This window comes from Pongo abelii, chromosome 18, assembly GCF_028885655.2.
Source record: "Pongo abelii isolate AG06213 chromosome 18, NHGRI_mPonAbe1-v2.0_pri, whole genome shotgun sequence".
NCBI lineage: Eukaryota > Metazoa > Chordata > Mammalia > Primates > Hominidae > Pongo > Pongo abelii.
Window position 1 is genome coordinate 3,919,839 of NC_072003.2, and position 27,401 is coordinate 3,947,239.

A 27,401-nucleotide genomic window follows, 5' to 3' on the forward strand; every position below is an offset into this window, starting at 1 on the left:
GCCTCCCAAAGTGCTGGGATTACAGGCATGAGCCACCAAGCCCAGCCAGCACCACCTACAATCTTTTTTTTTTTTTTTTTTGAGACGAAGTCTCACTGTTGCCCAGGCTGTAGTGTGGTGGCACGATCTCGGCTCACTGCAACCTCCGCCTCCCGGGTTCAAGCAATTCTCTGCCTCAGCCTCCTGAGTAGCTGGGATTCTAGGCGCCTGCCTAGACCACACCCGGCTAATTTTTTTGTATTTTAATAGAGACGGGGTTTCACCATCTTGGCCAGGCTGGTCTCGAACTCCTGACTTCATGATCCACCCGCCTTGGCCTCCCAAAGTGCTGGGATTACAGGCGTGAGCCACCGCACCCGGCCCGCAACTGCAATCCTATAATGACGAGCTGTTGAGCTAACTCTAAGTCATTAGCCAATCTGAACCATCTTTGAATGCAAGTAGTTTTACCATCTTTTATTATAAACACCATCACATTTCAAGTTTCCTCTTTTTGATCACAAATATAGGACTTTTTCTTCTCCTCTTAAGTATACAGCATGAGACACAGCGTTGGGGCTTTCCAGGTTTCTTACAGAAATTTCCTTATGACAAACTTAGGGTTAGCATCCACAGACCATGCTCTCGGTCACATCCTTCGACATCTGGATTGCCCAAGACGGTTGCACAGGATGCAGACTCCAAAGAGGATGAGGTTGGTACATAAAGTTTTGAATTCCAGGATAACCTGAAACAGAGGCCCCTCCACTGCCCACATTAAAAGGCTGCACAACCAGGAGGGCGCCACTTTCTGAGTGTGGGCTTAGAGCTGCTGCTCCCGGGCTCTAGCCCCACTTCTTGTTTGAACACATGGCTCAAGGTTTCCCTATGGGTGGGAAAGATGAAGAGGACGGTGGAGGTGAAGAATCCAGCAGGCCAAGCAGGGGCAGCAATCTCCACCGGAGGCCCGGCCTGTGCTTCCCCTCCTGGGATGGGGTGAATGGGGGCTGGTGGGGGGTGCCAGATGGTGGTCTTATTTTTACTTGGTTTAATTATTCTACATTTTATAACTCAAGGTTCAAAGCTCTGTGCTAAAACTAGATTGGACCTTTCCAATTTCTTAGACAGGTTCCTCGAATTTAGATTCCAAAACCAAGCATTCAAGTATTTAAAAAATATCTGTGAATGTTAAGGGCCCAAATGGAAGCTCTTTGGGGCATGATTTCTAAATTTACCATCACCCCCCACCTAGACCAGCCTTTGTTGGAGGACTAGGGATAAAGTGAGTTCTCTGGGTGTTGGGGGCGGTAGACTAGGGGATGAACTTCAGCTCCCCTGCTGATGGTCCTCCTCTCAGTTTTATGGTTTTTGTGAACTTGTCTCACCCACTCAGTAAGGGAGCCTGGAACTGGACTCCAAAGGAGGCAGGACCATGTGGCTAAATCCAAGTATCCCCCGAAGTGGGGGACCTTTCTCACTGTAACAGGGACTGGAGCTGGTGCTCCAAGGTGTCTGTCCCTCAGCATTTCCTCAAAGGCCACACGGGACATGCTGCGCGGCAGCGGCAGGATGTGGGGGGAAGTCAGGAAGCACCTCGCAAGCCTGGAGCACTCTCTGCCTCAGATTCTGGGAGTTGTGTATGGGGGGAGCCGCCTGAACACGGGAAGAAGCGCCGCCTCTGGGGGTAGCAGCTATGATGGACAGGGAGGATGGAGGAGTGGGTCAAATGCAGTTTCAGACCAACTGACGACCCTAACTTGTGAGCGACAATCACCTGTGAGCCTCGAATGTGTGGGGCCAACACTGAGCCGCCCACCTCAGTCTCCAGGAAGAAAAGCCTCTGGGCGGCCGCTGGGCCTGGGCCACAGTTCCCAGCCACCACCCACACCGCCACAACCACAACTGCAGCCCCAGCCTCTCCGCTATGAGCGAACAACCAGAACCATGTCTTACAAAGAACAGACTCAAAAAATATATATAAATAAATAAAAACCTTAAACATTCTTACAGGGATCTTAAAGAACAGAATACATGTTAAAAACCTCAGTAATTTATATCAATTTTAAGCGGTACTTTATATACAATGGGGAAAAAAACACATGCATAGTCCAAATACAATGTTGAAAACAGCATTTTCATAACAAAAAACCCCGAACACTAAGTGTTAATACCATGTACATGAATTCAAGAAGGACCACCCTTTTTGTCTGTTGCACACAGTTTATTTAACAATATGATATAAGAAATGAGTTGGTATTTTACCATTCTATACAGTGATTGAATCTTCTCGAGTTTCGTATTTATAGTAATTAGAGCGCTTGCATGATTTACACTAGAATTGCTTTTCCTCATTTCAAGTTTCACATAGAAGAAAGAAAAGAAGGCTTCTTCTCTAGTAACATTAGCATGGTCTAAGAGTGATCATCCCTATTTTTTGTCTAAAACCAGTTTTATCAGAGAAACAAAGCAACAATTTCTACATCTGCAAGACAAGAGTTTGGCTTCAGCCATTATGTATAGATAGATGTGTGTGGGTGTGTGTACGTGTGTGCACGCCGGAGTCAATTCCTATCGTCCAGGGGTAATACTGGGAGACGCCCACAGAGTTCACTATAGAAAAAAATCTTCCCGAAACATCACAAAGTTATCGGGATACATTATAAGCTTGCATTATTTCAGGAATCAGTTCTGAATATTATTTTTCTTCTTACTTTTAAACATAAATGTTTAAAGTCTTGAAAATACAAATAAAAAATATGAATATAATGAACTTGTTTTTCCCGTTAAAAAAAGGCATGAGTCACCAGCAATGACGACAAAAAGAATCCAAACAAAACCCCCCTCCCCCCAAACAAAAACAAAACGGAAAAAAAGAACCCCACCCCCCCAAAAAAAAAACCAAAGAGAGAGACCAGATATTTAAATCAACTGGTTTTTAACAAAAAAATATATTCTTTGTATTGTTTCTTTAAACATCAATCCACCCTTCCATGGCTTGGAAGTCGCAGTTCCATCTAGGAGTAAAAAGAACCTAGATGCCTGGATTTTCAGTACAAAAGGTCCAAAAACATGAAAGGGAAAAAAAGTGATGCTCTCACAATGCTACAAGCCCTCCACAAACTTCTCTAGCGTGTCCCCCGTGGTGTCCCCGACCAGGGACAGTTCGCTGGACAGCGCACTCCTGCTGGGGGTGTTCAGCTGGGGGAGCATTGCACTCTGTTCGGGGTTCCCCAAGTGTCCCTGATCTATGGAGCTGGCCATGGTGACTGCGAGTCCGGGGTGGGGGGAACCAGTCTGGGGTGAGACGTGGTGTGGTGAAGGCTGGGGCTGTATCCGTGGTGACGGGCTGGAATGTGGAGGCTGGGACTGGGGCCGTGGAGACTGGACAGGGGCTGGAGACCGCACCTGGTTACTAAGGGATGTGGCGATCTGCTGGCCAGGGAGATGCGAGGCCTGTGGCTGTCCTGAGAGCATGTGTTGCTGGGGGCTCATGGGGTTTGGTTGGCCTGGGGACCCAATCTGCTGCTTCATCTGCTGTTGCTGCAGAATCCGCTGCTGCAGGGCTTGCTGGATGTTGGGGGTGCTGTCTGCCCCCAGCCCCGGCTGCCCCATCTGGCCAAGCTGTCCCATCTGAGCCGCCATCTGGCCCATGGAGCTGCCCTGGAGGGGGAGATGCTGCTGCATGCGCTGCTGCTGCTGCATGGCCGGTGGGTAGCCTCCGGGTCCTTGAGGCTGCTGGAACTGGCCGTGCCCCGCCATGCCCCCAGCCATGCCGGCACTCCCTTGCTGCTGCTGCTGCTGTTGTTGCTGTTGTTGCTGCTGCTGTTGCTGCTGCTGCTGCAGCAGCTGCCTCCGTAGCATTTCTCGGTACTGTGGATTCATACTCGCCATGTTGGGGTTGTGTCCTGGGTTCATGATGTTCAAGGCCTGGCCCTGGGGGTTCAGGCCTCCCATCGCCTGCTGCTGTGGAGGCACACCGGGCCGCGGCACGCCAGCCTGCATGGCATTCAGGTTCTGCAGGCTGGGCTGCTGGTGCATGCCAGGCTGGGGTTGCATGCCGGGCTGGGACTGGAGGCCAGGCTGGGGCTGCATGCCGGGCTGATTGGCCACGTACTTGGCTGTGCGCTGTTTGATGAAAGCTGCCATTAGCTGCGGGTTTGATTTGAGAATGTTCAGCACCTGCTGTTGCTGCTGAGGGGAGCTGGGCGACTTCAGGGTCCGCAGCAGGTCTTGCAGAGCGCTGGGTGAAATGCTCCTGGGCGGCTGCACGCTGGGCATCCGGGGCCCGGCCACGGCCGCCTGGGCCTGCATGGATATCACAGGCCTGGGCAAGCCTGGCATGGGCTGCTGCTGGGGAAGGGGCGCCTGCTGCCACTGCCCGGGAGGCATGCTGGGCATGACCGGCCCGCTCACCTGGTTGGGTCGGGGCACATTCAGGCTCACGGGGGCCATCTGGCTCCCCGGGGTCCCCATGCCCGTGCGTCCTGGGGGCATGCCATTGTTGATGTTCACCCGGTACAGGTGCTGCTGCTGCTGGGCCTCACGTTCGATCTGCCGAGCTGCTTCCACTGCTGCAGGAGGGGGCTGGGCCGGGGGTGGGGGGGCCGGCACCTGGCTGGTAGGCTTCCCTGTGGACACCGTGGTGGGGGGCTGAGTCCGGGCCACGCTGGGGAAGCCAGCTGGTGACATGCTCACGGGTGAGGGTTGGGGCTGGGTGGGGGGCTGCGGCGTCTGGGGCGTGCTGGGCTGCTGTGTGGGGGTCCCGGGCGGTGCTGAGGTAGGAGAAGGCAGACTCTGCTGAGGCACGTTGCGGGTGTTCATGGTGGCCATCCGCCGGCGCATGAGCTGGGCCTGCTGCAGGCGGTGCTGGATCTGCTGCTGGCGGAGCTTGTGTTTGATGTTGAGGCAGAAGGGCACGGGGCATTTGTTTTCTTGGCAGTGCTTGGCGTGGTAGCAGCAGAGGGCGATGAGCTGCTTGCACACCGGGCAGCCCCCATTGGTCTTCCGTTTGCAGCCCTTGGTGTGCTGCACCACCCGCTTCATCTTCTGGCAGGATGGCAGCGAGCAGTTGGCGTTGCGGCACTGGCACGCGTGCACCAGCGACTGGATGCAGCGCTGGATGCTCAGCCGTCGTGACTCCTGGGGGCTCTTTGACTGTGGCTCGCCCTGGCTGCTGCCCTCGTCATCCAGGCCCAGCCCCCACTTCACCATCTTATGGGCATGGCTCTTCGTGTTATAGCAGTTGATGCAGAGGTCGTAGTCCTGCAAGCAAGGAAAGGGGACAGGCCGGTGTCAGCATGGGACCCAGTACCACCAGGCACCCTGGCTGCTTCCCTCCACCGCTAAGTCTGGGTCTGTGCCAGGAGACCCGCGCAGGATAGGAGACCCAGACAGGATGGGAGCACAGACAGGTGGGAGACCTGGACAGGAAGGGAGCACGGACAGGTAGGAGACCCATACAGGACGAGAGCACGGACAGGACAGGAGCACGGACAAAATGGGATCATGGACAGGATGGGATCATGGACAGGATGGGATCAGGGACAGGATGGGGGCATGGGCTGCCTATGTGTTGCTCCCAAGGACCTTCACGCCTGGGAACAGCCCTGAAGGCTCAAAGATAACCTGACCCATGCCCAAGAATCCCTGGCCTGTAAGCTCATGGACAGTAGACACCAGCCCCCTTCCTTCCGACTTCCTCTGACCTGGGAGTCACATTGGCCCTTGCCACAGCCTGTCCAACTCCTGTACTCGAACCATGAAGCCTGACAGTGAAAGGCTGAGGGAGGCTGGTCCCTCCCAAAGCACCGACAGCTGCCGTGAAGTGCCTCTGGGAAGGCCTGGGCTATCCGCAGTGCACCAGTGGGCCTTCCCCAACACGCAAGCCCAAGTTACTGAAAACTGCTCGCACCTGGCAACCTGATGGAGCCCTAAGACCAGATACGATGACTGTATTCACAAAAAGATATGAAAACTGCCGCATTCAGAAACTAGAAAGAGGACAAAGGAGACTGGAGAAAGGTGGAAAGCGGAAGAAGTGTGTGAAGGTTGGGAGAGAAGAAAGGCCCTCACTCTACTGAGGACCCGCTCTGCCCCGCTACAGACACCGCAGCAAGTGAGTAGGCTCTGGGTTGGCAGGTGATGGTGACTGTCCTGGGAGGGGGATGGTGGGATCTGTCACCTGCCTGCCCTGCACAGCCTGACTCAGCCCATGCAAGGGACACCCACGTCATTTCACAGGGGGGTCAAAATTCCTAGAGGGGAGTGAGGGAGCATGACCGTGGGGTCCTTCAGGAACAAGTGACCAGAGGGGCCCAAGCCGCCAACAGGACAGCGGGTGTTTCCAGCCGTTTAGCAAGACTAGAACTGGGCATAGACAGGCCAGACTTCCCAGTAGATCCTCCCTCTGGCTGTCCCCAGGGTCAGGCCTGTGGCTGTGGCTACACAGAGCAGGTTTAGGAAACACACACACAGCAACGCCTTCTGCTGTGTGACGCTGTCCTAGTTCTGGAGGAGTCAGTGCAGCCGCCATCAGGAACAGACGCCAACCCTGGCACCCATGCAAAGGGACAGGATGCTTTGTCAGACCCCGGGCCGGCTGCGGGGGTGGGGGTGGGGGCAGGGCCTACCTCGCACACAGTGCAGTGCCAGCGCGTCTCCACGTGGTGCTTGCACTCGTTGCAGGTGTAGACAAAGCGGTCCTGGCCCTGGGTGTGCAGCTCCACCAGCATGCAGAGCGTGGACCACTTGGAGCGGCGCAAGGAGGAGAACTCCCAGTGCTTGTCTCTGGCGAGTGTGAGGAAGGCGTCGCGCCCATCCATGAGGTCACAGCTGAGCAGGGGGTCGGGGTCGACGATGGGGGGCAGGGTGTTGATGACAGGCCCAGCGTGCAGGTGGATCACGAAGAAGACCTACAGGAGAGGAGGGGCTTTAGTCCCACACAAGCGACATGGCACCTCCAGTGGTGAGCTCAGGGCAGGCGCAGCCACCCAGCCTGCAGAATAGGCAGGTGGCTGAGCCTGATGGCCCTGATGCCTTGGGATGGAACGGAATTGGTGACACGTTGCATGATGTCACCCAACTGGTCCACCTGGTTTCCTGGGGGCCACTTCCCTCCCACCACAGACCTGCACGCGGGCCCACGACCGCCAGCTGCAAGTCTTTCCCTCCTCTCGGCCGGAGGCACGGCTGCAGCACTGCAGCCCGCGCCTACCTCCTTGTGCTTCTCCATGGTGGCATACAGCTTCTGGGATAGGTCATTGGACACGTTGGGCATGCTGGGCTTCTTCTTGTTGGCGCGGCTGATGCTGCTTTTGTTCTTGTTGGTTTTCTTGTTGTTCTTCTTCTTGGCATTCTTGCTGTCGCCCTGACTGCCCTGCAACAACACGCAAGGTTGTGAGACCAGGCAACTGCCCCTCCACACTTGGCATGGATGCCCAGCTCCCAGGCCGTGGGCATCAGAAAGCTCAGGCCAAAGCAGGTCAACACCAGGCAGACCCCATACGTGAACGGCCACAGGTGGCTGTAGGTGCTGCTGCCTTGAGAACAGAGCAGGGCCTGTCCTCGGCCAGGCTGGTGTCATTATCAGCTTTATGCCACGCTGCCTTTAGAGGGGAAAAGAGACCCAGAGTGCGAGTTCAGAAATTAACAAATGAGGGCAGTGGGGACTGTTTCCACTGTGCCACAACCATACGCAGAAGATTCCATGTCACAACTGTGGTCAGCAGCTGTCTGCCTTGAGGAAGGCTCTACATACCCGAGAAAGCATGAGAGCTTCCAGGAGACAGGAAAGCTGCTGATGGGAAAAGCAGCTGCCCCATCAAGAGCCGGGACTCCGAGACCCCTGCAGGGTCCACTCAAGCCCCGCGGAGAGCAGGCTGGCTCCCTGCCGGGGCCATTAGTGCTGCGACTGACTGGCTGAAGGTGGGCTTGCTCTCAGCCCACAGGCTCCTCCTCTGTAAAGAACGCAGGCTTGTCACTCATTTACACTTTAACAGAGAGCTTTATCTTTTTTGAGAGACAGAGTTTTGCTCTTGTTGCCAGGCTGGAGTGCAGTGGTGTGATCTTGGGTTCAAGTGATTCTCCTGCCTCAGCCTCCTGAGTAGCTGGGATTACAGGCACCCACCACCATACCCGGCTACTTATCATTTTTTTTGAGACAGAGTCTCGCTCTTGTAACCCAAGCTGAAGGGCAATAACGCGATCTCAGCTCACTGCAATCTCTGCCTCCAAGGTTCAAGCGATTCTCCTGTCTGAGCCTCCCTAGTACCTGAGATTATAGGTGCAGGCCACAACACCCAGCTAATTTTTGTATTTTTAGTAGAGATGGGATTTCACCATGTTGGTCAGGCTGGTCTTGAACTCCGGACCTCAGGTGATCCGCCCGCCTGGGCCTCCCAAAGTGCTGAGATTACAGGCATGAACCACCGCGCCCAGCCAGAGAGTTTCATTTTTAATAAGATGAGAGAGACTCTTGGTGTTCAAAGAGAGGGGTCAGTCCAGAGAGAATTCAACAATCCAGTCTGGCGGGGTGGCTCACATCTGTAATCCTAGCACTTTGGAAGGCCAAGGCAGGCGGATCTCGAGGTCAGGAGATCAAGACCAACCTGGCTAACACTGTGAAACCCCGTCTCTACTAAAAACACAAAAAATTAGCTGGGCGTGGTGGCGGGTGCCTGTGGTCCCAGCTACTCGGGAGGCTGAGGCAGGAGAATGGTGTGAACCCGGGAGGCGGAGCTTGCAGTGAGCCGAGATGGCGCCACTGCACGCCAGCCTGGGCAACAGAGCGAGAGACTCCATCTCAAAAAAAAAAAAAAAAAAAAAAAAAAAAAAAATTCCCGCCCCACTGACAAGGAGCCCGAGGAGCCCAAATATCACGTGGGTCCTCCGCAGGATCAGAAAAGGGACATAAGGGGAAAACTGAAGAAACTGGAATGAAGTGTGGACTTAATAATAATGCATCAACATCAACAAATGGCTCACTGTGGCAGCAAATGTGCCACACTAAGGTAAGACATTAGTAACAGGAGAAACTGGGTGCTGCAATATACTGGAACTCTCTGCTCAATTTTTGTGTCAGCCTTAAAACAAAGGAAGCCTATTTTTTTTGAGATGGAGTCTCACTCTGTCGCCAGGCTGGAGTGCAGTGGCACAATCTTGGCTTACTGCAACCTGTGCCTCCCGGGTTCAAGTGATTCTCCTGCCTCAGCCTCCCAAGTAGATGGGACTACAGGCGTGTGCCACCACACCTGGCTAATTTTTGTATTTTTAGTAGAGACGAGGTTTCACCATGTTGGCCAAGCTGGTCTCAAACTTCTGACCTCAAGTGATCCACCTGCCTTGGCCTCCCAAAGTGCTGGGATTATAGGCGTGAGCCACCACGCCCGGCCTGGAAGTCTATTTTTACAAAATTATAAAATAAATATGTTCATGAAATTAAGAAAACATAGAGAAGTAATTTTAAAAAGTTTTGTTTTTCTGGTCTTCCCGAGCAGCAGTGTTCTGTGTTCTGGAGCTTTCCCTGGGCACATTTGTCTCCGTGTTTGTGACATTCCTCACGAAGCTGGGACTGCACACAGGGAGCTGGTTCCGTTTCTCGCCCCACCTGACACTATCGCGATCCTTTCCCCATTTCCCAGACTTGACAGCATGATGCAGAGCAGAGCTAATGGCAAAGCAGTGCTTCACCCCACGCACCGGCCCTCACTAAGGCTGACCCCCAGAGCGAGCTCCTGGATGTTGCTGACGAAGGCATGTCCCCTGCCCATTGTTGTCCATGAACCAAACACACAAGGGACAGCAGGTCTACATGCCGACACCTCAGCATCCCGCCTCCTAACACATGCATGTCCCTGATGCACAGAGAAGGCTGCCCCAGCAGGAGCCCCTATCAGGCCTGTCTTCTGGACAACCTGCCACAGGCAGGTGCCCCCTCCTGGGGTGGAACTCAGCTGCGCAAAGCCTGTCTTGGACGCGGTAACCTCCCGTGTCACCCTTAGGAGATGAAACTCAAGCATTAACTCACCAGACACCAGTGAGACCAGCTACACTCCAGCGGGAGCAAGTCCGAAAACAACAGGCCAGGAGCTCTGCTTAGGAGCCACCTGGGGCGCAAACCCACGCCACCCCCTGCCCGCACCTCCTCTGTCCTACGAATGACACTCTGGGGCGCCATCCAGCAGGTGGCTGCCTCTCAACCACCTGTGCAGTGAGCACGAGTGTGTGTGGCGGAAGCGGCCCAGGCCCCACTCTCAGCCTGCAGCCCATCCGGCACCCACCTCACAGACCTGCTCTCATATGGGACAGGCACCAGAGTGGCAATACGTCCCCAGCCGGCTCCCAGCTGCCTCACCCATGGCAGCGGCCCACGAAAGAGCCACCTCCATTCACCGCTTTTCCTCACTGGTCACAATCGCCTGTCCCGAGTTCTGGGGCTGCAGCCTTCAACATTCGTCATCGCTCTCCCTGCACCTACAGCTACAGCCCACACCCACGCCACCATCATCTCTTCCCCAGACAGCCGCACAAACCCGTACACGGCGCGCCTCCTCCCACTGCCTGGCGGGTCCTCTTCCAGCACCTTCCTGTGGTGGGCGGGTCTGGCCCACACGTCACCTCCCCAAGGCTCCTTCCCCTTCAGAGCTCTGCCATGCTCAGAGCACACCATGCTTGGGTCTGGGTTCTTTTTGTTTCACATCCTACCAGGACACAGCCACTCCCTTGGGGGCAGAGATGGGGTTTTGTTTGTTTTGAAACGGAGTCTCGCACTGTCTCCCGGGCTGGAGTGCAATGGCATGATCTAGGCTCACTGCAACCTCTGCCTCCCGGGTTCAAGTGATTCTCCTGCCTCAGCCTCCCTCGTAGCTGGGATTACAGGTGCCCCCTACCACACCCGGCTAAATTTTTGTATTTTTAGTAGAGATGCGGTTTCACTGTGTTAGCCAGGCTGGTCTCCATTTCCTGACCTTGTGATCCGCCTGCCTCGGCCTCCCAAAGTGCGGGGTTACAGGTGTGCGCCACTGTGCCCGGCCAGGGATGGGGTTTTGTTTGGCTCAGTCTGCACTGCCTGGCACTCAGGGGCAGCGCCAAGGAGAGAGGGCAGCAGGGCATGAGCACCACGTGCGGAGTGGCCACCAAACATGGGGACAAGGCCTGGCAACCCTGTGCCTCCTCGACTCACTTTTTACATCAGCGGGTTGTGTCCTGACTGCCACATGTCCCATTTTCTGTCTTCCTCTCTTCCCTCTCCGAGTCTAAGTGGACCCCCAGCTCCCCAGAGCATCCACTGTGCAGAGAGTGCAGAGCCCACACTGCTGCCCACCAACGCCCTGTGCTGCAGGTGGTGTCGATGTACGTGTGTGAATGGAGACACCACCACAGAAAGGACCTAACAGTCGACACGCGCCTCCCAGCCTGCCACCCTGCAGCTCCAACGGGACACGTGGGCAGTGGGGCTCAGAGAAGGGTCTGTACCTCAGTAGTTTCACTGGCTGCAGTGCTCTCTTCCTTTTTCCTCTCCTCTTCTTCTTGTTCTAGTTCCTTAATGCTCTCTTCTAACACATTGGGCCAGAAATCACCTTCAAAATAGGGCAGTTCCTTGGCACTGGTGAGCCTGTCTTCAGTTGCTTGTTTGAAAATATCCTGAGTGGGCAAAGCACAACAGTGACATGAGGGCCATGAACGCGCGCCCCCCACCATGGTGCGACAGACCCCCATGCAAGTGCGCCCCTCACCACGGTGTGGCAGAATCCCATGCATGTGTGCCCCCCCACCACAGTGCAGCAGACCCCCACACATGTGCACCCCCCACCACAGTGCTGGAGCCCCTATGTGTGCAACAGTGATGCACAGGCCCCAATGCCCACTGATGGAAACAGCTCCAACTGTGCTGCTCTCAGACGGCCAGGGGAAAGCCTCAATCAGCTGAAGAAAATGCTTCTAAGTTCTCACTTTAGGCTTTTATTTTTCTGCTTTCTAATCCTCATAAGTGAAGGTAATTAACAAGTATGCGAATGCAAGAAAAAGGCACACAAATATCCTTCACTCAGTTGTGACAAAAGCCACCACCTTCCTTCAGCACCGGTACCTTGTAGTCATGAATGATCCGCTCTGCAAACGCCTTGTCCAGCATCTTTTTGTACCACTCCTGCAGTCGTTTTGGCTTGGGTATTTTTTGATCAGGTGGGTGGCAATGGAAGATGTAATCATCTCCTTCACTTGGAGGACAGGCCCAGATGTGCCCTGTCACGTACCTGCAGGACCCACGCACACACGTCAGATGAAAGTGCCAGTGAAATTGGCCCTGCCTTTAAGGAGTTATAGCAGAGGAGCAAGGACTAAAGCCAGGACAGAAGTAACCAGAGAGAGAGAATGAATGCCCACAAGGCTGGGTGTGGTGGGGGCAAGCCTGGAACTTTATCCTGAGCAAATGCAAGCCTGCAAATTGGCCCTGAAACACTTCTCCCTCGGGGTGCACACACAGGGCAGGGCCAAGGCTGCAAAGGAAACCTGAGGCCTCATTAAAGAACCAGGGAATATGATGGCTCATCAAGGCAATGCCATCCCCTTCCTCCTGTGCACTGTAAAGGCAGTTCAGTTGACTATTTCTCTCCAAGGGTCAATGTCAACATAAACCTCATTCATTCTGTTCAAGATACTTTGATCAAATGCCCCTAACCTTTTCAAGTTTCAGAAGCGAATGGGGCAGGTCTAGAGTACAGAAACCAAGTGCTAGAGAAGGAAGCCAGACCCAAGACAGCATACACTGCAGGGTTCCGTTTACACAAAGGTTTCACAAAAGACAAATTCAGAGAGACAAAGTAGATTAGTGGTCGCCTGGGGCAGGGATGGATTAACAGCAAGGGGCAGGAGGAAAATTTTTTTTCTTTTCTTTTTTTTTGGGGGGCAGAGTTTCATTCTTGTTGCCCAGGGTGGAGTGCAATGGCATGATCTTGACTCACCGCAACCTCCGTCTCCCTGGTTCAAGTGATTCTCCTGCCCCCGCCTCCTGAGTAGCTGGGATTACCCTAGGCACCTGCCACCACGCCCGGCTAATTTTTTGTATTTTTAGTAGAGACAGGGTTTCACCATGTTGGTCAGGCTGGTCTTGAACTCCTGATCTCAGGTGATCCACCTGCCTTGGCCTCCCAAAGTACTAGGATTACAGACTGGGTGAGCCAATTTTTTTGTATTTTTCTTTTTCTTTTTTTTTTTTTGAGATGGAGTCTTGCTCTGTCGCCCACGCTGGAGTGCAGTGGCACAATCTCAGCTCACTGCAACACCCCGCCTCCTGGGTTCAAGCAATTCTCCTGCCTCAGCCTCTTGAGTACCTGGGATTACAGGCTCATGCTACCATGCCCGGCTAACTTTTGTATTTTTAGTAGAGACGGGGTTTCACCATGTTGGTCAGGCTGGTCTCAAACTCCTGACCTTGTGATCTGCCCGCCTCGGCCTCCCAAAGTACTAGGATTACAGGTGTGAGCCACTGCGCCTTGCCTTTTTTTAATTTTTAGTAGAGATGGGGTTTCACCATGTTGGTCAGGCTGGTCTTGAACTCCTGACTTCAGATGATCCACCGCAGCAAGAGGGATCTTATAGGCCAATAACAATGTTCTGAAACTGACTTGTGATAGTTGCACTAATGCGTAAAGTTACTAAAAACCACTGAATCATACATCCAAAAAAGGGGAATTCTATGATATGTAAATTTTGCCTCAATAAAGTTAAAAAAAAAAAAAAAGGGAATGAAAAGGAAGTAAAGGTAGGGAAAGAGCTTGCTACGTGCCCAGGAGCCAGACCTGTGAGGCTCGGGGAGCACCTGGAAAGAGGAGCTTTGGAGATTCTGAATTTATCTTAGGAAGTAAAAATAAAAACACATAAAACTTAAAATACCCATTATTTCACAGAATAAACATACAGTAAAAAATAAAGGGTTTTTACTAGTTCCAAATAATTTAATCCAAACTCACCCCAATTTCTTCACATACTCTAAATATCCAATAAGGATCTCATGGTAAACGGCTGTGCGGAGGCAACGTGGCCGGAAGAAATGAATACTATCCAGATAAGAAATGTACACACGCCTGTGGGAAGGAGGCACATGTTTAACTCAGGGTATCCCTCAAATTTGAAATCAAACACAAGCAACAAAAAACACCCTGGAAGTTTAATTTTTACACAGGGTCTTCCTCTGTCATTCAGGCTGCAATGTGGTGATGTGGTCACAGCTCACTGCAGCCTCAACCTCATGGGCTCAAGCAATTCTCCTGCCTCAGACTCCCACGTAGTTAGGATGACAAGGCATGTACCATCATGCCCAGATAATTTATTTTTTGTAGAGATAGGGTCTCACTTTGTTGCCCAGACTTGTCTCAAACTCCTGTGCTCCAGTGATCCTCCCACCTCGGCCTCCCACAGTGCTGTGATTGGCCAGTTTTTGTTTTGATGGTATTTACACTGGCCACCAAACAGGATGTGATAAACAAACAAACAAACAAACCAAAAACCAAAAACCAACCGGTCACCAACCCTGCTGCCAACCAGTTAAATGGAATTCAGTTTTCATCACTGAACAAAAGGATGAATGGCACCACTCGGCACAGAGAGCCACAGTTAGGGCAAACTGAGAAAAGCCACTTTTAGTTCCCTCTTGCCCAGGTTCCTGACTGCACATGAAGTCCCTCGTGGCAGAGCTACTTCCTCTGTTCAGGTGCCAGGCTGTCCCATCCCAACTCCCCACGTTTACCTGCCTTAGGTAAGAGCGGGTCCCACACAAACTTGCCACACAAAACACACTAACTGCAGTCATCTCAACAGTTCATTTCCCGCTAGTTTAATGGAAAACAAAACTAACTACTTTGGTTAGTTAACTGTGGTTTGATTTACTTTAATCCCCTATGAAGGCTCACAGGCTCCTCTGGGACACTTAAGGGCCCTGGTCTATCCTAACACAGCTCACTGAATGACACACTCCGGAAGGAGCTGGAAAACTACCTTGTGTTTGGAGGGGGGCAATCAGAGCCATATTCTTGGACGTGCATTCCAAAAAAGCAGACATCCACGCCGTCAATTTCCTCAAAAGCAAACAGAGCTTTGGTTCGATATGGGAAAGATTCAGACATTTCCCCAGAATCCACAAACCTGAAACAAAAGCCAGAGCCGGACATTTACAAAGGCTGTTGCTGACAAGGTGCTTCTGCACACCAGGCCTGCTCCTCTAACTCTGGCCACTGCAGATGAGCGGAGGCATAGCCACCTCCTCAGACCGTGGCCTGGAGTCCTCCCTATGGGCCAATCAGCCCCGGAGCAGGGAGCACCTGCTTTCTGACCAGTTTCCCTCACTAGGGAACTGCACCCTGTGAATGAAATACGGGATTCTGAGGAGGACTGGCTATACAGCAGTCCCCCTTATCCACGGGGTGTATGTTCCAAGACCAGCAGTGGATGCTGGAAACCGTGGACAGTATTAACCTCTATGCGTTTTTTCTTATACACCTGTACTGGTCACAAAATTTTAATTTATAAATTAGGCACAGCAAGAGATTAACAGGAATAAGCAATAATAAAACAAGACAATTATAAACAGTATACTGTAATATGTTATGTGGTCTCTCTCTCAAAATAGCTTACTGCACTGTATCGGGTAACTAAAACCCCAGACAGGACAACCGCAGCTGAGGGGGCTACTGCACGCATTCGCTGCTGCAAAGTCTTTGAAGGATGACCTCAAACTCAAGAGCTTTGTAGAGAGCAGGTTCTGGCAAGCAGGCGTGGGGACTGCTCGCAGAGCACTGTAGAGAGCAGGCACACTGACCGTGACTTCATCCCGGGCTTGACCTCCACCGTCTTGTCTGAGCTGGCCACCACTCGGACAAAAACCTCCCCGGCTTCAGGGTGATTCTGTCGCCGCAAAAATTTGTTCACTCGGTCTTCCAAGTGGTTTCCCAGTCTTGTGGTCTGCAGCCCTAGGAAGTCCAGAAGGAGCAGGTGAGAGGGCTTCAACAGCACTGCTGAAACAGTGACTGAGACTAGAGAATCCACCCCACTTTGCAGCACAGGCTGATATTTTAAAGGACTAATGTTCTCTAAACACGGAAGAAATCTAATCTGTCCTGTGACAGTAGTGTTATATAAGGGAAAGGTGGACTCTGGGATCTCAGGCACTCCACTCTTGAAAACCGTTTACGTGCCTAGGTAACCTGCATCTTTTTCTAACAGTACAGGGCAGAAGACCTATAGAGGTGGGTCCAAAATTGACAGGGGCTCTAGGGCACAGCAAAGGGATGTTTCCCTCTTGCTTCCTGCTTTCCCTGGAGGGCAGAGATGGCACACCCTCAGTGGGCTCCTCCTGCCCAGCTCTGAGGAGAAAGTCCCTACTATGGAGTCTGACGTGAGCGTGGAATGTTCTAGGGCTAACAAATTAAGCTCTGGCCAGAGCCTGTCCGGTGCCTCAGGAGCTGGCAAAGTATCGACATCCAAGCCTGCCCTGAGCCATCGCCTCGTGCGGTGCATGAAGTAAGTTTCCGAGCCTTGGCGAGGGCAGCCTTTCCTAGGCTCACCTCCCCGCCGCTACCCCTCCTCACCCAGGGCCAGCCCCGGGTGGCTACTGTCACAGGAGCTACCCAGAGGCAGGACATTACTTCAGGACAGAGAACTCCTCATATACAGGTTAAAAAACTCTAAGGGGAAGTTGCAAAAGGTTCTTAGTGATTACGTATAGACAATGAGATTTTAAAAGATGTTTTCTTCTTTGCTGGCTTTTAAATATTTCCTACATTAGTGAGAAATAGGAAAATTGGGAATTTTAGAAGATTCCTTAGCGAGCTGGAAAATTTAGACCAAACTTCTAAATTTCATTTTTCTGCAATAAACAAACCAGTGGTGCTGATTTTTGGATAAGTTGTACCTGAATAAAAATGATTTAAAAAGAAAAATGTGCCCGGGCACAATGGCTCACGCCTGTAATTCCAGCACTTTGGGAAGCCGAGGCAGGCGGATCACCTGAGGTCAGGAGTTCAAGACCAACCTGACCAAAACGGAGAAACCCCATCTCTACTAAAATACAAAATTAAGCTGGGCACGGTGGCTCACACCTGTAATCCCAGAACTTTGGGAGGCTGAGGCGAGTGGATCACCTGAGGTCAGGAGTTCGAGACCAGCCTGGCCAACATGGTGAAACCCCGTCTCCACTAAAAATGCAAAATTAGGTCGGGCACGATGGCTCATGCCTGTAATCCCAGCATTTTGGGAGGCCGAGGCAGGCGGACCACAAGGTCAGGCGATCGGGACCATCCTGGCTAACACGGTGAAACCCCATCTCTACTAAAAAACAGAAAAAATTAGGACTACAGGCATGGTGGCGGGCGCCTGTAGTCCCAGCTACTCGGGAGGCTGAGGCAGGAGAATGGCATGAACCTGGGAGGCGGAGCTTGCAGTGAGCCGAGATCGCGTGACTGCACTCCAGTGTGGGCGACAGAGCGAGACTCTGTCTCAAAAAACAAAACAAAACAAAACAAAAAAACAAAAAAAATCCCAAAAAACAAACAAAAAAAACTCTTCCAGAGTAACTTCGCTATTTGACACCTGTGATCCATACATGACTCATACACCAGAGGTGGCCTCAGACAGTACAGGGGTCTAGGCGCAGGCTGTGCTCACTGCGGTGCACGCTGCGCCACCTTCCTCACGGTGCAGCCTCCTTTTCTGTTATCACTCGATTTGGCCACTGTTCCTACTTTTTCATCACTCCTTGCCATTGCTGCAGTTATGTCCTTGTATGTGCCTTTATGCATATGTGCAAATATTTTTATAGGATACATGTGTGAAAGTAGACTTGCTAAATCTAAAAATGAACACTTTAAACTGTGCCCCTCGCTTTCTGGCATTCAACTTATATTTTCATCCATGGCGCATGACAGGGGCCTTTTGTGCCTTTTCCTTTCTCATCTCTGGACTGTATCTTTTTAAGGCAGGCTTTTCATAACACAATAAAATTATTATCTTACTTTTATCCTGAATGCATCTGTAGTTTTGTTTACTTTTCTCGCTTTTAATCTACCTGAATTTGGTTTTGCATATGGTGTATGCGAAGGAGGTGGTTTTCAATGCAAGATTAAGGAAGCATACCTTTACTCTCTGATCAGACACCACAACACCTGTGCTGACACACGCTCACACTGAGAGTAGAGCTACCTCTAGTCTCCTAGACCCTTTTCTCCTGTAATGTTCCATTTCTAGATCTTGGGCTCATCCACCGAATGCCCATGGGTCTTTCTGGATGCTGTGGTGGGAGGGGGGCTGGATCTGCTCTGGGGCCACTTGTGCCATTCTGCCCAGTCACCTCCTGCCCCTTTCCGGCAATGACTGTTCTACGGAGGCCTAGTTCTCTGGGTTCTCTGTTTTGGCTACTGAGCCTCTGGCCCAGGGAAGAACTTCCAATTTGCTCAAATGCATTAGTGAACTCACTCAGAATGAATCCTCTGAAGCAGGGCCTCTCAAATGAAGGTAACTGTGCCCCTCCAGGGGACATCTGGCAATGTCTGGAGACATTTCTGACAGACATAATTAATTGTTGAGGAAGGTGTTACTGGCACTGAGTGGGCACAGGCCAGGGATGCTGCTAAAATCCTAGAATGCACAGGATAGCCCCCAAAACAGAGGATTACCTGGCCTGAAATGTCACAGTGGCTCAGCTGAGAAACTGAGCTAAGGAAAAGTATTACAATAGTTTATCAATGAGTGATATTTCAGAAGTTTTTAACAGAGGCAGTGTAAGCTATAGGATAACTTTGGATGTTGGTTAACAACAGAGTTTGAACTTGAATTAAGACTCAGTCTCAAGTCTACAGGGTGGCTTCCTCCTCCCCTTCCCCCAGTGCATGGTCCATCCTAGCATTTCCATCTCTCTTCTACTCTGAGCTCCCCAAATGACCCTGGTTCTGTTGGGGATCTCCTGAGCAACATGCTAGTCACCTGTCCTGCCAGAGAAAGGTGACAGCTGTAGGGAGCAGCAGGCAAGTGAATGTTAGAACACTGCTGCAGTTGCCTTTCTTGTGTGGGTTTGCTGCTTAACTCAGCAAAAGGACAGCCTGGCACGTCAAGCTGCAGAAGGCCATCCCAAGACTTGAGAATTGACTCTATAAAGATTAAATAACCATAAACTTTTGATAACAATGTGGTCTTAAAAAAAAAAAGTCAGCTGGGCGCAGTGGCTAATGGCTGTAATCCCAGCGCTTCGGGAGGCCGAGGCGGGCGGATCACAAGGTCAAGAGATTGAGACCATCCTGGCCAACATGGTGAAACCCGTTTCTACTAAAAATACAAAAATTAGCCGGGCGTGGTGGCGGGCGCCTGTAGTCCCAGCTACTCGGGAGGCTGAGGCAGGAGAATCGCTTGAACCTGGGAGGTGGAGGTTGCAGTGAGCTGAGATTGCACCACTGCACTCCAGCCTGGCGACAGAGCGAGAATGTCTCAAATAAAAAAAAAAGAAAGTCTACTCATGCAAAGTTACTTCTAGCAGTAACAGGTTGTTCTTTCTGTTTCTGCACAGGCACCATCAGCTGCAGTAACATGTCCAGCCAAGTCCACATGCAGGCCAGGCTCTTACCGCTCCCGGGGTGGCAGCTGGTTCCCACAGGCCATGGCTCATGCCCCACTGTAGCAGAACCCAGCACCCACAGGACAGACCCATGGCAGCCCACATAGGGCCCAGGGTTAGAGAGTGCTGGCCAACATTACACCACACATGCACGCACGAGGAGTGAGGGGTCTTAGGTCTAAACCACTTGAGAATAATCTGTTGACAAATTTTCTCAGAATTCACAAAGTTTACTGTACATCTAACCTTTCATCTAAAACATGCGCTGATCATAAACGCTGACTTTCATATAACAATCAGGCCAAATATTCCCTTTAAGGGTGGACTGAGATGTTTTACACTCGATGAAGATCCACAGCCCAAGGCTGCGAGTCCTGCTCTGAGCTCTGTGCTCAGCAGCCCCGTGGCTGAGATGACCATTCTGAGAAGCACAGACTTCAGGGACTCACAGCTGTGCTGCCTATTCTCAGTGAAGCCCCTGAAGAACATTCTTGCACTCTTACCCTCATGACTGGCCTGGCTCTCCTTAAGGATGACACAAGAAAAATACAAAGTACTGGGGAAAAAACTAACGAAAATCTTTGACAAGCAAACCTCAGAACCATGTGTTGAGAGGAACCAAAGAACAATGGGGACAATTTCTACAAGTTTCTAAAATGTGCAGTCCAGGAAACAGAAAGCTTCCCGAAACTTACTCTTAGCACTGAATTTGTTTTCTTTTCGAGGTCTGCCAGTTTTCTTCAAGCAGCTGTCGCACACAAAACTGCAAAATAATAGTGGTATGATGAGACTGTATATAATGATGTAAATTGTCAAACCAACAAAATGCAGCATTCAGATATTTTGTTGGCAGTTTAAATCACATTATTATAAAATTAAAGACTGAAGAGGCAGACTGCTTTGATTCCACAATTCCTAAAGCGGACAAACACTTCGAACTTAAATTTAGAACCAACTGCCATCTCTCTTAATTGCTGAATTCTTGCTGACAACAATGAATGAGATGCAGTAGCCACTGCAACTGCCCCGCCACTGGCTCTGTGCAGAACTGCCCTCCAGGCCAGGGGAAACTACTCACCCTGAAGGCCAAATGATGTCATAGTGCAGAACGCAAATCTGATGCATCTTCCGGCCACACTCCTTGCAATCAACGAAACTAGGAGATAAAGAAGGCGCACTGTTAAAGCACACGGAACCACAAGACCAGAGTCACTTGTAGAAGTCTGTGTGTGCGTCCACACCTTGTTCTCTGGGTTACTTTGAGTAGTGCTGACATTAATGCATGTGTTGGCTGATTCAGCTATATTTTACAATGCATCCATATGATATCTTCTATAGGAAAAAGCTTTCTTCTTTTCTTTGTACAAGCGCTTCATTCCTCTTTTCTCCCAATCTCCCTTTGCAACCAGAAAGGAAACTTTATTTTTAAAAATTGCTGTGACAAATACATATTTCACAGGCTGGTATTTCTGACACTGCTACACATTTTCAAGAACAATGCCTTCTCTAGGTGATTTCACATGCCTAAACTGACTTAAAAAATAGAGAACAATACTTTTAGAGTTCTGAACATGGGCTCTTAAGTCTAAAATTGTTTAGGATACTAATGGGAAACATGGCCAGTTCAGAGCAGCCACGCTAGGCGCAAGGCACAAAAACACCAGTTCTGAGAGGCACAAAAACACCAGTTCTGAGTCAGTTACAAAAGGTGGAATGTGTCAGGCCTACTGGCAAGTTGACAAGGATTTATTCAAGTAAACACTGGTGAAGCGAGAGGATGGACCACCCATTCCCCACGAATCCTCCAGACTGTTCTACGGCAGCCCACAACCACAGCCCACCAGGGCTCCGTCACCTCCAGGAACTGCCTCAACCCAGGAATCTTAAATGCCAAGATGCCTTGAGGTCAAGACCTTGGGTTTTTGTCAGCTCCCTCCCTTGCTGCCACCACAATGCATACCTCCGAGGAGGGGCTGAAGGGACTGGTGAGTAATGCGACTCCCTGTGTGCTCCTGAGGTCTGAGCTACAGCTCCCTCTACAGTGTGCCCCTGCCCTTGTCCCCTTAATCTGTCCATTGCACGTGCTATGCAAGCCCTCAGCCATGGGTCTATCCTCATCTGGCTTCTCTGCCCAGTCTGCTGGAGGGAAAGAAAAGACACACACAAAAAACTGCGAAAAAAACCACACAAAAATGGCGGCACCCGTTCATGGTCCTATGGCACTCTCTGACAGCCCTGCTCTGTCTGGCTCCCTCTCCCTTCCACGTGGCAGCTGCTCTGAATCTGCACTCCTTTCCTCCAGTGCTTATCCTCCACAAGCCCTGGCTTTGAAAACTCAGCCACTGAGCCCATTCCCTATGCTAAGAATTTCAAAGGTTGGGGCCAAGAACTTCCTCAATTCCTGTGCCGTCTTCAAAGGTCCCCTGCTCTCAACTCTTCCCTCCCATGTCAGGGGAAAGGAGTGCCCCCCAAAACTGCACTGGGGACAGGTGCAGTGGCTCACACCTGTAATCCTAGCATGTGGAGAGGCTGAGGTGGAAGGACTGCTTTACTGGGAGTTTGAGACCAGCCTGGGTAAAATATGGAGACCCCGTCTCTACAAAAAATTTAAAAATTAGCTGGGCACGGAGGTGTGTGCCTGTAGTCCCAGTTACTTAGGAGGCTGAGCTGGGAGGACTGCTTGAGTCTGGGAGGTTGTGGCTGCAGTGAGCTATGACTGCACCCCTGCACTCCAGCCTGGGTGACACAGCAAGACCCTGTTTCAAAAACAACAAACAAAATCCAAACAAACAAAAACACTGCATATTCTAGACCCCATGACATCCATTTTGAATTTCTCCCTTTCTCCCACTCCCAATTATTATTGGCCAACTAGGTGTCTCCCCTTCCCTCAGTTCCCCAGCAAGCCCCCCTGCCCAGCTCCAAAAGCTCTTGCTTTAATTGGGGTTTCAGTTTCTTGCATTCTCCTTCTTTGTGTCTCTTAACTAATTTCTCTACTACAGAACAATGTCTTTTCCTCTTCTCATCAGTTCACCTCATAGACCAAAGATGACCCTCTTCCACTAGAACCAATGCTATTCTTCAAAACCTCCTCAGCACATTATAGGATAAAGTCTAAATGTCAAGAGACAGTGTAATGGCCCTTCATGAAGTTAACCTCTGCCTACCAACCACCCACTCCAGGGGCCTTGTAGTTTTATTGAGCAACCTGTGTTCTTTCATGCCTTTGTTTCTAGAATGCTCTGCAGCTTCGACTAAGTGTCACCTTGTCCAGGAAACCAGGCCCAACTGTGGTGATGCCGCTCTGCCCAGGCGGGGTCCCTTCTGTCTGGGACTCACTTGTACTGTCTCCTGCTGCAGGCTGTGCCATTACCCAGCTGTCTCTCTAGACTACAACCAGCAGGAAGGAGACCCCTTCACTCATCCATGTGTTCCCTCTGCCTGGCACCTACTACTTGAATGTAATATATCTTGAAGTTGAAAAGTAGATATAAATTGGCCGGGCACGGTGGCTCACGCCTGTAATCCCAGCACTTTGGGAGGCCGAGGTGGGTAGATCACGAGGTCAGGAGTTCAAGACCAGCCTGGTCAAGATGGTGAAACCTCGTCTCTACTAAAAATACAGGCTGGGCGCGGTGGCTCACACCTGTAATCCCAGCACTTTGGGAGGCCGAGGCGGGTGGATCACGAGGTCAGGAGATTGAGACCATCCTGGCTAACATGGTGAAACCCCGTCTCTACTAAAAATACAAAAAAATTAGCCAGGTGTGGTGGCACATGCCTGTAATCCCAGCTACTCGGGAGGCTGAGGCAGGAGAATCGCTTGAACCAGGGAGATGGAGGTTGCGGTGAGCTGAGATTGTGCCATTGCACTCCAGCCTGGACAACAAGAGTGAAACTCCATCTCAAAAATTAAAAATAAATAAATAAATACATACATACATACATACATACATACATACATAAATTAGCTGGGCGTGGTGGCGGGCACCTGTAATCCCAGCCACTCAGGAGGCCAAGGCAGAGAATTGCTTGAATCTGGGAGGCGGAGGTTGCAGTGAGCCGAGATTGCGCCACTGCACTCCAGCCTGTGGGACAGAGCAAGACTTGTCTTGGGGGGGAAAAAAAAAGGAAAGAAAAGTAGATATAAACCATAATGAAACTATAAAGCCAAGGAGAGAAAGACACAATGTGAAAACAAAGGTGGAAGGTCAGGAAAAACAATCCGATGGTCATGAGAGGGCTGGGCGCTCTGCCCTGGCATCTCGCCAAGACTACAGCTCTAGGATTTCACATCATTGTCCTGTCTGTGTACCAGGTGCTGGTAAAGATGAAGTAACCTGCCAAAAGTCAAGCTAGGTTTCCAGAGGTGCCCTGGGTAGAAATCTGTGCTTGCCACTCTAGCCACTGGCTTCCCTGGAGAGGGTCAGGATAGGGAGAGCAGGATCTGCTGTTCCTTGCCTTGGCTGAGTCACAGCCCACATTTCCCAAGTAGCCAACGCTCCTGGAGCCTGTGCTCACCGTGGGGACAAAAAATAGCCAGTATTGCCATGCCAATTTGGAGTGCCCTCAGAACTTTACATTGGGGACCTGGGAAGAGGCTACCACACTGAAGAAACTCTGAAGTCTCTTTAGGGGCTGTTATGAAGCAAGGTTAGCAAATGCAGCACTCTCACTCATCACTGTAGAAAAGTGCTTAACAGGGCCAGGCGTGGTGGCTCACACCTGTAATCCCAGCACTTTGGGAGGCCGAGACGGGCAGATCATGAGGTCAGGAGATAGAGACCATCCTGGCTAACACAGTGAAACTCCGTCTCTACTAAAAATACAAAAAATCAGCCAGGCGTGGTGGTGGGCACCTGTAGTCCCAGCTACTCGGGAGGCTGAGGCAGGAGAATGGCGTGAACCTGGGAGGCGGAGCCTGCAGTGAGCCGAGATCGTGCCACTGCACTCCAGCCTGGGGGACAGAGCGAGACTGTCTCAAAAAACAAAACAAAACAAAAACAACAACCAAAAAAAGTGCTTAACAATGGCAAGAACATGTGCCAAGCTTTACATTATTTGAGAAAGCAGTTTCCAAGAGGTTTTCTTTCTGGTATCTCCCTTTAAACGATACTACTAGTACTACCCCACCAAATACTCCTACCTTTGGTCTCTAAAGATTCATGCTAAATGGCTTCTTAAAGACACCCATGATCAAATTATTAGAGAGGTTCTCATAGAACGAAAACATCCATTTAATCTTATCATTGTTAAAATCCAGTAACTAGAGAACATGTTACACAGACATACATATTTTGTTTAAGTTTAAAAAGAATCTATATCTAAAAGATAACCTCACACCAGAAATTCCACTTACGGCAACATATTTCCAATGTTTTTACCCACAATCCACTCCATAAGGAGTAACTTTACCGATTTCAAACCAAAACTAAAAGTAAAAAAGAAATAGCTATATACTTACGGTTCCGGGTCTAAGGTATCATTTTTCTTCTTTTCAAACTGATCCTTTGAAATTGTCCTTGTTTTAAAATAAGAAAACACGTTTTATTAACTTAGATTTATCTGTTGAGTATAAACTATAGGGTCTCTGGAATGTTATTTTGTAACTAGTTCCTTCAAACAAAAAGACATGATGGCCCCTTAAAATCTCAAGCACATGTAATAATGGAATGAACAGAAAATTTAATTTCGCAGAACACTACAATGTCTTTTTCCACATATTCCACTATCATTTCTTTTCTTTCTTTTTTTTTCAGAGACAGGGTCTTGCTCTGTTGCCCAGGCTGGAGTGCAGTGGCATGATCATGGCTCATTGCAGCCTTAACCTCCTAGGCTCAAGTGATCCCCCTGGGTAGCTGGGACTAAAGGCATGCACCACCATGACTGGCTAATTTTTTGATTTTTTGTGGAGATGGGGGTCTCATTATGTTGCCAAGGCTGAACTCAAAACTAACCCCGGTTCTGAGTAGCTGGGACTACAGGTACAAACCACCACGCCCTGTTAAGTTTTTTTTTAATTTTTGTAGAGATGGGGGTCTCACTATGTTGCTCAGGCAACAATCCAATTATTAATCACACAACTAGACTAAAGAGAATTAGGATGACAAGGGAAATAAATTGAAAATGTAGAATTTCAGTCACTTTGGTTTGTTTGTCTTACAAGTTAGGTTTTTTCTGCATTTGAACAAAGAAAATGGTAGCGTGTAAGTGCATACACTGCTGGAAACCGCTCCTGTGGCAAAGCCTTCCCTTCTGTTGGGGGAAGTCACACTGTGGGTACGGTGGTAGGAATCATGGAAGACTGGGGAACTCAGTCTGACGAAAAGAGGGAACGGCAGACCTGGGCAGATGTGGTGGGTGGCTGGCAGGTTTTTAGGTATTTAAGCATAGAAATGAGTTGATAACACAATTTGTGCATTTGCTTTTTCTTGCCACACAGTGGCCATTCTATCACTCGAAGGTAACTCTGCCGTATAATAAACACTGGAAATACAAGTTTAACCCCGTGCAGGAATGAACTAACAAAGTCATACCCGTCCACTTCGGAGCTGGTAAACAATAGGTAAAGCACTAGTGAGGGAAGGAGACACATTTAGACTTTAGGCCAAAAAATGGGGCTGGAGAACACTGGAATCCATTAATCTGCATTAGAATTCAGCAACTGAAAGGATGGAGGTTTAAGTGGAGATAAACTAAATGTAAAGGGCAGGGCATGTACACCAAACTCATTTTTTGCTACTGCCAGTTCTGTAAATGGGGCTACCTGGTTTCTCAGGTATAACTGAAAATTTACATGGTTGGGCATGGTGGCCCCAGCACTTTGGAAGGCCAAGGCAGGAGGACTGCTTGAGGCAAGAGTTCGAGACCAGCCTGGGTAACAACAGTGAGACCCCATTTCAAAAAAAAAATTAAAATAAAGAAAATTTATAATTCCCCAAAATGGAAGTTGACAACCACTAGGAAAAAGCAATTATTTTAGAAAAAAAGACAGACCAAGGTCAAGAGAGACCAGTGGTCTCCAGTGGTAGGCCACAGTACCACCTCCTTAAATGATAAAGGCAGAGGTGGCACTGTGGTTCAGCCAAAACACATTTTTCAGTGTAAATGTATATGAATACACATATTCAAATTAAATGTGAGCATAGTTAATATGAAACAAACCCCACAACACAACAGACTGTAATCCCAGCACTTTGGAAAGCCCAGGCAGGTGGATTGTGCTTCAGTCTAGGAGTTTGAGACTAGCCTGGGCAACATGGCGAGACCTCGTCTCTACAAAAAATACAAAAAAATTAGCTGGGTATGGTGGCGTGCACCTGTAATCCCAGCTACTTGAGAGGCTGAGAAAGGAGGATCGCTTGAACCCAAGAGGTCAAGGCTGCAGTGAGTCGAGATAGTGCCACTGCACACCACCCAGGTGACAGAATGAGAACCTGTCTCAAAAACAAAAAACCAAAAAACATTGCATGAAAGTCAAAATGGCACTGGTACTTTCCTTATAGTCATTGGTAAGAGGAAAAAACAATTTAAGGTCACCCTCCCTCACCCCAGAAAAAATGACAGGATGGTACTTACGTCTGGGGCTGTGAAGGGTCGTCACCCAGGGTCACATTCTCGCCCTGGATCTCTGTGAAACACTTCTCACAGAAATGATACCTGTCAGCAAGAAGGCCATACTTGGGTGAACTGGTCCATCATAACACACAGCCACCCAAGCAACGAAGCCACCAATCAGAGCAGGGCAGAGCACCACGACGAAGGGGGGGCGTTGTTGGTTGATTGATGGGTCAGTGAGGACAATGAAAGGAACAGGGGGCAGGTGGGG

General features: G+C 50.2%; 1 protein-coding gene across 4 annotated transcripts in view; it reads right to left on the reverse strand.

Moving 5' to 3' along the window:
* Positions 1-429: 429 nt before the first annotated feature.
* CREBBP (CREB binding protein) overlaps positions 430-27,401 on the reverse strand; it is a 154,868-nt gene continuing 127,896 nt past the window's right edge. For 2 of the 4 annotated variants that reach the window (XM_002826060.5, XM_054533356.2), the window contains 12 exons: positions 27,152-27,232; positions 25,038-25,094; positions 20,652-20,729; positions 20,269-20,336; positions 15,791-15,941; positions 14,971-15,117; positions 13,947-14,060; positions 12,065-12,230; positions 11,452-11,619; positions 7,193-7,354; positions 6,609-6,890; positions 430-5,241 (listed from right to left, as the gene is read on the reverse strand). In XM_002826060.5, coding sequence (XP_002826106.3) covers positions 3,082-5,241; positions 6,609-6,890; positions 7,193-7,354; positions 11,452-11,619; positions 12,065-12,230; positions 13,947-14,060; positions 14,971-15,117; positions 15,791-15,941; positions 20,269-20,336; positions 20,652-20,729; positions 25,038-25,094; positions 27,152-27,232 — 3,634 coding nt within the window. In that variant the 3' untranslated portion in view covers positions 430-3,081. Of the gene's footprint in view, positions 5,242-6,608; positions 6,891-7,192; positions 7,355-11,451; positions 11,620-12,064; positions 12,231-13,946; positions 14,061-14,970; positions 15,118-15,790; positions 15,942-20,268; positions 20,337-20,651; positions 20,730-25,037; positions 25,095-27,151; positions 27,263-27,401 lie in introns of all 4 variants that reach the window. The other 2 variants (XM_054533355.2, XM_054533353.2) reach the window with 1 other exon arrangement.